Source organism: Cupressus sempervirens, chromosome 4 (genome assembly GCF_028749045.1).
Source record: "Cupressus sempervirens isolate cs-2001-9-10 chromosome 4, ASM2874904v1, whole genome shotgun sequence".
Taxonomy (NCBI): domain Eukaryota; kingdom Viridiplantae; phylum Streptophyta; class Pinopsida; order Cupressales; family Cupressaceae; genus Cupressus; species Cupressus sempervirens.
Genome location: NC_143121.1, coordinates 623,371,861 through 623,384,084, shown reverse-complemented (window position 1 = coordinate 623,384,084; position 12,224 = coordinate 623,371,861). Strand labels below are relative to the sequence as shown.

The window sequence follows — 12,224 nt, the reverse complement described above, 5'->3', positions numbered from 1 at the left end:
CAGAAACACCAATGTATATGACTATAAAATCAAACACACTAATGTCCCTCTTTATTTCAGAAACATGATAAAACAATAATAGTACTGTTCAATCCCCTTATCACAGTCGATCTACATAAAGAAAAATTGCTTCCTCTGTTACAAAATAGAAATCTCTTCTCCCTATAGCCGTAGCTATAGAACTCCCACCTGGGAAAAGAAGAACCCCCCTGCTCTCCTTATTTTGAGGACTATGTATCTTATCCTTTTGTCGGCTCTTTTTCAGTTTGAATAACTATGTCTTGAAACTACTCACATCTCCCAATATTATTCTGTCCTCATATGATCTTTAAATAACCTTTCGTATTCCACTATCCATTATTGAGGAAGGGTAATGTATCAAAGATAAACATAATGTTTAATAAACATTATAATATTGCTTAGATTCCTCCAAATTCCACTTATGGACACCTGTCACAACAAAATTAAAATGAATAGCATGTGCATATTGCACAAGTGGCGTATGCTGGTAATAAATTACTGTCATGATCTTGTAACTGTCATTGATATACTGCTGCACTTAAAAAATCATAACTTTTGATCAGTTATGAATTTTACAAAACGACTTCGAGAGAATTTAGATAATTAGGTTTCTTGAAACATATCCGAAATTTAGCTTAATCCAATAGTTGGATTAAAAGTTGTGGGCCCCACAACATAACTATTTTTCTGACTACAGCACATTTGTATTTGCTGGTGCGTTGACAGACCTACATACAGTCCATTATAACTTTTGACTTTGGCCAAATTTTGAAGATCGCTTTGGTGCATATTTAGAAGACTTGATTTTGGGCAACATACCCAAAATTAAATTAGATCCAACAATGGAGCTAAAAGTTATGCCCCTCACATTGTGACTATTATTTTAATGCTGACAAAAATTTGTGATTACAAGCTGTATTAAAACTGATAACAATATATACACCAATATCTACACATTAATAACATGTTGGAATTTACTTGTTGTACATCTCATTATCCACCATCCTCTTTTGGCCTTGGATCTTGGACCTTTGAGCTTGAAGTAACCCAATTTTGAATTTCAAACTGAATTCCTGGATATTAAACCACAAACCTTGTTGAACTTTGAACTTGAAGTTGAACTTGAATTGACCTGAAGGTTCAACTTTAACTTTCCCATATGTGAATAGGAAGGCTGATAACTAGGAGAATGACTAGCCTACTTTTAACATTTCATGCTAGTGATAGAACTTGAAGTTGAACTTGAACTAGCTGGAAGGTTTAACTTTAACTTCGACACTCGAAAGTGCATTATGGAACCACTGAACCTACATTACTGAATCATTCAACTCGAAACCAACAAGCTATGTTTTAGAACCTGAGTTGATGCACTTACACCTCAACATCTGTCTTCTAAACCATGGATCTGAGTTTTGCTTGCACATTTCAATTTTTGAAACTTTGAACCATTGAAATACACCCATGATCATTTCTTTGAACATAACTCTGAATCTGAAGCTGAGCTTCAATCTGGGGTACTTGAGCCATTTGAACCTATTGAACCTTTGTACCTTTTTAAAAAGGTACAAAATTTACAAAGGAAATCCTTCAAGCTTCACCTGTGATCTAGCATGAAAGTCTGATTCTGAGAACACAAACTTATGTTTGGAAAATCGGGTTGCACATCTATATGGATAAATTTGAGCTCTGAACTTTGATTTTGCAGACTAAAGTTTTAACTCGAACATGAAGTTGAAGTTGAAGTTGAAACCTTTGGTTCAAATTCGAGTTCAACTTCGCACGGGTATGCTGCACCTTGGAATGTATTAACAATTTGGCCTTGTACAAACCCAATCTTAAAATGAAGTAGAAATTGAAGTGCTGAATTCGATGGTTCCACCTTAGCATATCTTCATAACTCTATCTTCTTCATAGGTTATACTTCATAAACTATCATCAGTGATAAAAAATTGGACAAAATTTACTTTTGGGAGTTGACTCTAAAGTTTAGAATGCTAGTGTTAAAAGAAGGGTAACAGCCATCACTCCCACTGAACCGTGAGAATTTCCTACTGAGGATAACTGAAAAAAAATAACCTTGCTCTGATACCACAAACTAACAATGAGCTCTAGTCTCACGTATCTTCATGGAATTTTAGCATATGGGGTTCGAACATCATTGAAGAAAGTTCATCTCCTTCTTCTCAAGGATATAATTACATTCTTACAACTATTGATTACTTCACTAAATGGTTTGAAGTTGTTCCTCTTCAACATTCTAGTAATTGTAATGTTATATTTTATTTTATTCTTTAGAACATTATAGCTCAATTTGGTATACCCTCAAAAATATTATCTAACTATGGAGCACTTTTTAAAAATAAAGAGGTGATAGAGTTCTTGGATTTTGTTTTTGCATTACTCAATGGTTTTCTACTCATTATCCTTAATCTAATGGTTAAGAAAAAAAATCTAATAAGGTTATTGAATGAATACTTACAAATATTGTTAATAAACATGCTAAGGATTGGCATTTATAGTTAACCTATACTTTGGGCTATAGAACAAGTGCCTACATAACCACTGGAACTTTGTCATACAATTTGGTTTATGGTTTTGATGCTATTGTGCCTTCAAAGTTGGAAATTCATTCCTTAAGAGTTTTCTTTAATGGTATAACTGATAGTAAAATATTTAGGAAACAATGCTTCCAATGACTTGATATTTTAGATGAACAATAAATTGATGCTCTAAAATATATAAATGTCATAAATATCTTCAAAGAAAGTAAAATAATAATGAATCAAAATCTTAAAATATTTTACCACTACAAATAGAAACCATATAAAACTTGTTTCACCTAATACATCTCCCTAACCTTAACCATTCATCATCATATGATAATTTATCAAATTAGATCTAACATCTAATAACATGAATAGACATGTAAACAATTGATCAACACATAACATAAGATTTGGTAACATAGAAACCCTCCAAGGTGAAGGTAAAATTATGGTGGGGATGTCACCCACAAAATCTTCACTACCATAGCAATAAAGTGTGTCTGTTAGGGCTACAATTTTGATCACTTCTAATGATCTACCCTATGAGGGGTTTGGTCTACTAAAAGCTTACAAGACTATTAAGTCTACCTTGATTAAAGGAATTTATATCACAATAAAGAGAGAACTCTATTAGGAGACTTATAATAGGCATGTTAAGAACACTCTGTTAAGAGATTCACCTCATACACTGGTTAGAATGTAATCAATACATTGATCATTCGGTATGCACTGAAATGTTGATGACAAATCTTCTCTTTCCAAACTGTAATAACCTCATTATGACTGATATGAAATATCTCCTCTTTGCACTGCTTAGATTCCTTACTCCTTCACAAAACTTAACTCCACTGCTTCACCTTCAACTTCACATGCATGAATTCCTCTCGCTTGTAAAAACTAATTTATGTCTTGAAACCCTTCTTCTATAAACATCTGACAAAGCTTCTACATCTTGATCAATGATTATGATTCATCTTTTTTGCCATTGACCTTTCCTATTTTATGATTGGTTCATCATAGCACATAGGGATTAATGAAGCATAATCACATGCATAATTACCTCCATGTTTCTCTCCTCAGACATAGAAACACGTTTCTAGCTTGACAAAAATGGTTTACATATGATTTTTTGCCATTCCAAACTCAAATACAAAAATTATATTACTTGGCACATATACCTCCTAACGCTCGGCTATGCTTGTTTCTTTGTGTTGTTCCTTGGCATGAGATTTTCTTGAACTATTTCAACCCTAAATTGCTCTACTTATATAGTACTTGGTTGATACGATATGTTTCCCTTAAGATGCTTGGCAATGACTAAATTCTTGTTGACCACAGATGTGCTCGACATCTATGACTAGTTTGGCACACACTAAAACTTATAAACTTCTATATTGTATGGCTCAACCTCTATCATGGCTTAGCCATAGTGTTGACCGACCAACTCTGTCGAGTAAATGATTAATTATTTTGCACTAATATACAATACTAAGATTGCATTTAGGGTAAAAAATCTCCCCCTTTGACATTAGTGAAAAAACCACTTACCATGCTCAAAATTTGTCATAACAAAACTTCAAAACATTGACTCCCCCTTGGGGTGTACTCCATATCTGTAGCTCAGTCATCATATTGCTATAATTGTATTTTCAAAACCTTTTTCAATTTTTTTTTTTGGTTTTTGGTTTTTAGCTCTAGCTCTATCTCCTTATTAACTCCTTCAAACATAATATAATGTTGGAAACTTACAATTGGAAAATTGTTGTTTTGTCATTGATGTCAAATCTATGGATGAGACATACTGCTACCTAATCTAAATGTCATATCTATTTGATTGATGAAGAGAATTTTAGAAGTTACTCATAACTATAGCACCTAGAGGAAAGGTTGAAGTTATGAAAATAAATCTACAATGGACATTTGATTAGATAGACTTTGATAAAGCAAAGTAATTTTTTATATCGAGAAAGCTAAGCTAAGCCGATCAAAAGAGTAAAATACTAAGGAGTGCCAAGTAATGCTTGTATCAACTAAGCTATAGTTAGTGCTGAGAAAATCTAGTGTTGACCAAGCATTATCATCAATCGAGAAATTTAGTTGATGCCAAGCAAGAAATTTTACAATGACCAAGTATTTTAGTGTTGATAGAGTATCAAAATTTAGGGATTGTCGAGTAACAGTAAGAGAACTAAATTTAAAGGGATTGTAAGATCAAGATGACTCAATTGATCTCTTGGGAGATGTAAAATGCATTGAAGATAAGATTGATGAGTTGGATCATTAAATTAAAGAAGGTAATTAGGTAAAGACCTAACAAACAAATTCTAGAGAATTTTCTAGAGGATGATCAAGAAGATGAATGGATACATTGAATCAAATTGAATCTGATCGTAAACCTTAATATCTATGATAGATGTGGAAAATGGTAAAGCACAAATTTCCTATTTAAAGAGATGAAGAACCAAACATTTGGTGTCATGTCTAGTCAAGCCCAGTTGAGCCTAGTTAGTGTGTGTATGAGTGAGTTTGTATGCGAAGAAACGCATACAAAGCAAGGTTGATCATAAACCAAAAAGTGTTTGAATGTGAACCTAAAAGAGAAAGCTTGCAGATATGTGTTATTATTGATAAGTGAATTAGAGCAGAAGGCTTAAGTGTTGAAGAGTGGACTGATTGCTTGAAAGGTGTCCAAGAAGATCAAGATCAGAGATGATAGTGAAAGGATTATCAGTAGACCAACATAAGGACCAAACAGAGATATGAACCTAAAAAAGTGAGTTGTAATCACATAGGTCAAACCTACTATTTTCTTTCTTATCATTGTAAACAATTTGTATGGAAATCATTTTAATAGAGGCTGACCTAATATTCATTCGAAGACTTAACAGTCAGTGTAAATCCTTTAACTGGGTGACATTATAAATGGAATGATCAAAGTCCTCTTATAAGGACACTCCTAATCGGGTGATTAAATCCTCTAACTAGGTCACATTTATTGTAACCTTCAATAGGGTTGGCTCCTAATAGAGCTCACTTCAAAAGAGTGAAAAAGAGTGAATGTTGCTGGTGGTTTTTCCCAAATTGGGTTTCCACATAAAATCCTAGTGTCAAACTGTGATGAATGTTTACATATATGCAAGTTATGTTTATGGCAGTTTTACAGTAGAGACTGAGCAACAATAGGATGAGCAGAACAATGAAGTGTTTAATGTTTAATTGTTCAAGTGGTACATATAGACCTTGAGTAATTGATTTACCTCCCCACCCTCAATTATTCTAAACGTTTCTAACAATTGGTATCATAGTGCAGTGCTTACAGAGAAATTTTTGAAGGTACTTAAAGCTAAAGATCATGATGAACATGAGAGATGTACCCAAGCTGAACAAGGAGAACTTTCTTGCATGGCAAACCTTGATGAAGCTGCACATATCCAATATCAATGATGTCGTTGTCAAATTTATAAACAATGAATATGTAGAAGTAACAACTTATCCTCTGACTCCTAAAGAACTGAGACCTAATTTAGATCATATCCAAGCAATGTTGAAGATTGTCTCACCTTAATGCTATGCTAATTTTTATAACCTAAAAGATTGCAATACTACAAACAAGACGTGGGACAGATTGAAGACCATATATGGAGGTGATGACAATGTTTTAAGAGCCAAATCAAAAAGCTTGAGAGGAAAATTTGGTGACATGAGAATGATGGAAGGTGAGAACATAGTACAATACTGCACAAGAGTTAAAGAGGTTGTTAATGCTATTCGAGGTGCAAATGGAGAAATCAAAGATGAAGCAATGATAAGTAAGGTATTGAGGAATCTACTCCATATATATCCATTAGAGTCATTGCAATCCAAGAACTGAGATTCACATTACATAAAAAATTGACCTTAGAAGGTGTAATTGGTAGACTTAATGCTTTTGAGATGTCTAATTTTGATAATTACACATCTGCTACCATTGAATCTTCTTTCAAGTCACAACTTGTTCTTAGCAAGAAGAAAGGTAAACACGTGAAGAGTGAAAGTGATAGTTCTAATAATGAGATTGATGAACTAGAAGCCATCATTGCAAAAAGTTTTGGAAGAGGAAGAGATAAATACAAAGGTAATTTACCTATCATTTGTTTTTCATCCAACAAAATTGGTTATATTATTGCTAGATGCCCTGACATAGAATATAATGATGAAAGGAAGGAAAGCATGTACAAAGGAAGAAGAGATGACAAAGACTATAGGAGAAGCAAGGATGACAAAGGAAAGAAATCTTGTTATATTATTGAAGAAAAGATTGATAATGAATCTAAGAGTAATTATGATGAAGTTGTCTATGTTGCTATGAAAGAAGATTATGATGAAGATGAGAAAACTGCATTAATTTCTTATGTGAACAAAAGTGATCGATGGATAATTGATAGTGGATGTTCTAATCATATGATTGGTGACAAAGACATATTTGGAGATATAGGTCCATACAGTGGTGGATGTATTAAATTTGGTAATGATATCCCATGTGTTATAAAAGATAAAGACACAATTCAACTGACAAACAAGATAACATGTGACAATGTTTACTGGGTTGAAGGACTTAACTACAATTTGTTGAGTGTTTCACAACTAAACAAAATAGGTTATAGAGTTGAAATCCATAACAGAAAGGCCAAGATACATGATGGCGATGGTAAGCTAATTGGAACTAGTGAACTAACTAGAGGTATCTTATTCTATCTAGACCTATCAAGTGAGACATGTATGTTTGTACAACAAGAAGATTTTTGGTTATGGCACAAAAGATTATGTCATGTAAAATTTGACAATCAGGTGAATATAGAAAGATGAAGAAAGTAAGAGGATTACCTAAAATAAAGAAGCCTGACAATGCTATGTGTAAACAATGTCAATTAGGAAAGATGACAAAGTCTAGTTTCAAGACTAAAACATATACTACTAGTGATATTTTGGAATTGCTTCATACTGACCTATGTGGACCCATTGGTGTTAAAAGTTACTATGGAGATCAATATTTCATTCTATTTGTAGATGACTATTCTAGAATGATGACTGTGATGTTTCATAAGCTAAATTTGATGCTTTTCAGTTATTCAACTGGTATTTAGCCAAAGTTGAAAAAGAAACAAGGAAGAGTCTGAAGTGTTTGAGATCTAACAGAGGTGGTGAATTCATCTAAAATGAGTTCAATACATTCTTCAATGACTAAGGAATCAAAAGATATATTTTTTCACCAAGGACCCCTCCTTAGAATGTGATAGTTGAAAGGAGAATTAATGGACTGTGCAAGAACACAAATGATGGAGAAGAATGTGTCACATAAATATTGGAGAGAAGTGGTTAATACTGCTGTCTATACCCTGAATAGAGTACAAGTCAAGAAAGGTACAAATGCTACACCTTTTGAATTATGGTATGGTTATGCTACCAATGTTAAATATTTCAAAATCTTTGGTAGTAGATGTTGTATACTAAAAGATAATAGGAATGGAAAGCTTGATGCAAAAAGTGATGAAGGCATATTCCTAGGTTATTCCATTAAAATAAAAACTTATAAGTGTTTAAATTCTAACATTGACAAAGTTGTGGAAAGTGCAAATGTGAGAGTTGACAAGTTTGTAGAAAGAGATGATACTTCATGTAATGAAGAACCTAAAGACTATGGTACATTCATCTATGTGGATGATGATGGTCCTAGCACTCAAAATGAACAATCAAGTCAAGCCACAAGTTCCTATGAAACAGGAAATAATGGAGTGCAAATACAACTTGCTAAACAACAAAGAGTGTGTGTTGAGCAAAAGACTAAAGATGTCGAGTTATAGACAGGTAATGTTGACCATCAAATAGTGAATGTTGAACATCCTGAACTTGAACTTGAACCTGAATAAGGAAGAGAAAATGAGCCTGAGATTATTTTTCTAGATGAACCCAAAGAAGAACCAAGAAGTAAACTACCTATGTTAGCAAAATATGTGAGAAGACATCATAAACCTGATCAAATTATTGGTGATCTTGAATCAAGTGTAAAGACAAGAAGAAGAATCAAAGATAATACATGCTTACTTTGTGAGTTTGAGCCCAAGTCAATAAAGGATGCCTTAGATAATGAGGATTCGATTTAGGCAATGAATGAAAAAATTGACCAGATTGAGAAGAACAATACTTGGAATTTAGTACCAAGACCTAAAGACAAAAATGTCATTTGGAAAAAGTGGGTTTTTAAGAACAAGCTCAATGAAAATGGTGAAGTAATGTAATATACCCTTGCTGTAACCTGCAAACAAAGTCCATGTTAGTTAGATAAATATATGATCTTCAATTTAAAATACAAAATGACAGTAGTAGGCTACACTCAACCCCCATACTAATCCTTTGAAGAGACTCTTTTCGAATTACTCAACCCTTGCTAAGTAATTGTCCTAAAGGAGTGTCTGGCTGTACCAAGGACCTCTTTTCATATGCATATGCGAAAATCTACAATATATATATTGTTTGCCTCCAGTTTCTCTCCAAAGAAACTTGTAGTTTCTCTCCAAAGAAACTATGCTAAAGATTCCTACAGTTTCTCTCTAAAGAAACTGAGCATTAAATAATCTTTACTATTATGATATTTTGAGTTTCCTTTTTAGACTTGTCCAAATTCCTCCTAATTCAACTGAATGAAGGTTTCTTTTAAAGAGGTATTCATCCCCTACTCCAATACCTTGACAGGAAAAACACCGGTTCCTGAAGGTAATATTTGTAATGTCACGTTATAGTGATGTTGTTTTATTAATGAGATGGTTAACTCTCGACTGTCCACTGCAAGCCTGTTACTGAGGGCAAACTTCCTACGTTGCTTGTACTTCTGCTTCTAACTTCCACGTCCCCTGTCCAAGCTTGTGTACGATATTTTCCCTCTGCACGCCATCTGGATTTTCCCTTTCTCTCGATTACCTCCTAATTAAATTCCCACCACATATGGGTGTCTTGTGTGAAACTATTCTTGCGTTATCACAGGTTTCTGCCTTCCTTACCTTGTTTCGTTTACACTGCTGGCATCAATGTACAATGCGATATTTGTTTTTCTCAAATCTCTGGTATGTAGTCTACTGTCTCTCGCCTTTTCGTGCCTTTCTCTATCATCGATCCAGGACATATATTGTTGAACGCATAAACTTCCCAACACGCGAGCGGTCTTCCTCAAGGTAATTGATTTAGGGTATTCTCTAGCGTCTGCAAATTACTCTCCCTTTGCATTTTCCGCTTGCTGTCTTTTTTTTTTCTAACACTCGAGGACCTCTCCTTGTTATATGATGTGAATGGGTATGTTCAGACAGTGTGACGTTACAGGCCATTATCCCTTTATTCAACTTGTAATAAAATTGCTTTAATTACGAGTTTTTTAATACTTGTTATTTTCGCTCTAGGCTTATTTATGATTATTAGTAATATTATTGATATCAATAATATTATTAAACTTATTTATTATTTCATAACGATTTATTCATTCATCATCATTCAATTTATTATTTATTATCGTCTTATTTATTATTATTTATAATGATTACTTATTTATTTATTTATTTAATGTATTATAATGATTAGCTTACCTATTAAATTTATTTTTATATTTTATTGACCCTATAATTATTTATGCAATTTAATGGATATATACAACGAAATTATTTTATTTAGTTTTTACAATTACAAAAGTATGAATTGTAATAAGGAAAATTCATGGCTTATCACAGTCCCTCTGTCTCAAATTTGCTTGTCCTGAAGCAACTTGAGTATTTCTTCCTTTTCCCAAGTAGCATCTTCAATAGGCAAACCTTTCCATTTAATTAGGAATTCTTTAACTGTTCTATTTCTTAATGCTTTCTCTTGGGTTTCCAGAATTATTTCTAGTTCCAACTGTAGTTGTCCTTCATCATCCAGGGGGGGAATTTCTACAGAGGGTACAATCTGATGGCCCAAAACTTTCTTGAGTCTAGATACATGGAATACGTTGTGGATTTGACTGTAGCTAGGTAACTCCAGTTCATAGGCTACCTCCCCAATTCTCTTGATTACTTTGTATGGTCCATAGAAACGTGGTTTGAGTTTCTTGGTTCCATTCTTCTTAATAGATGATTGTTTATAGGGCTGTAGTCTCAAGTATACCAGATCCCCTTCTTGGAATGATCGCTCTATTCTGTTTTTATCTGAATATAGTTTTTGTTGATTTTGAGCAATATGTAGATTGTCCCTTAGCTCCTTGATGATATCAATATTATTGTGAATGAGTTCCTGTGCATTGGGTACTTTACTATCCATGATGGTTAGGCTTCCAAATGTTGCGACTTCATATCCATACAATACTTTAAAGGGACTCATCCTTATAGACATGTGGTATGTTGTATTAGAACAGTATTCTCCCAAGTGTAGCCACTTGATCCAAGCTGTTTGTTGTCTTGTGACATAATTTCTTAGGTACCCTTCTATCCATTTATTTACAATCTCAGTCTGACCATCAGTTTAGGGGTGATAGCTGGTGCTAGGGGTGAGCAAAGTACCAGCTAGTCTAAACAATTCTTGCCAAAATTTACTGAGGAACTTGCTGTCTCTATCACTTACAATAATCTTAGGTAATCCGTGGAGGCAAAAAATTTCCTTAAAGAATACTTCTGTTATTTGAGGAGCCTTATATTCCATAGAAACTGGAAAGAAATGTGCAAATTTTGTGAGCCTGTCTTCCACCACATAGATGCTATCTTTTCCATGAACCTTAGGTAATCTTGTTATGAAATCCATAGATATACTTTCCCATTTTTTATTCGGGATAGGTAGGGGTTGTAATAATCCTGCTGGATGTGATTGTTCTATTTTGTTTTGCTGACATGTCTCACATTCCTGGACATATTTCTATATATCTCCTTTCAATCCCTTCCAAGAGTATTTTTCCCTTATCTGTTTATAAGTTTTGTAAAATCCAAGATGTCCTGCTAATGGATTGTCATGATATTGCTTCAAAATTAATCTCTTTACTTTAGATTTTGTAGTCACATAGATCCTTCCTTTGTAGAGGATGAGGTCGTTAGAAACCTTGAAGTCTTCATTGGGTATCTTCCCTTCCATAACTTCTGTTGCAAACTGATCCTTTGTGTAATCTGCTATTATGTTTTCTTTCCAACCTGAAATACAAGATATATAGTTGATCTGGGATCGTCTAGATAGAGCATTTGCTGCTCCGTTGTTCACCCCTTTAACATATTCTATGTCAAATTTGTAGGCTTGGATTTTACTCACCCACTTCTGATGTCTATCATTTAGATCTCTCTGGTTTAAGAAGAAGTGTAGACTATTGTGATCTATTTTGACTATAAACTTCCCACAAACTAGGTATTGTCAAAATTTTGCTAGTGCATGCATTATTGCCAGCATTTCTTTGTCATAAATTGAATAATGTTTTTCAATTCCATTGAGCTTGCAGCTCTCAAAAACTATGGGGTGCTTCCTTTGCATTAGTACTGCACCTATTCGATCTCCTGATGCATCACATTGCAACTCAAATGGTATGGAGAAGTTGGGTATGGCTAGCACAGGGCATGTACTCATAATGACCTTGAGCTGTTCAAAAGCTAGTTGTGCTTTGTCATTCCAAGTGAAGGCTCCTTT

General features: G+C 33.8%; 1 protein-coding gene across 1 annotated transcript; it reads right to left on the bottom strand.

The window, feature by feature from the left end:
* Nucleotides 1-10,328: 10,328 nt before the first annotated feature.
* On the bottom strand, nucleotides 10,329-10,943 carry LOC149562765 (uncharacterized). Its single transcript, XM_089828022.1, has one exon. The coding sequence runs from the start codon at nucleotides 10,941-10,943 to the stop codon at nucleotides 10,329-10,331; it is 615 nt and encodes a 204-aa protein (XP_089684148.1).
* Nucleotides 10,944-12,224: the final 1,281 nt, after the last annotated feature.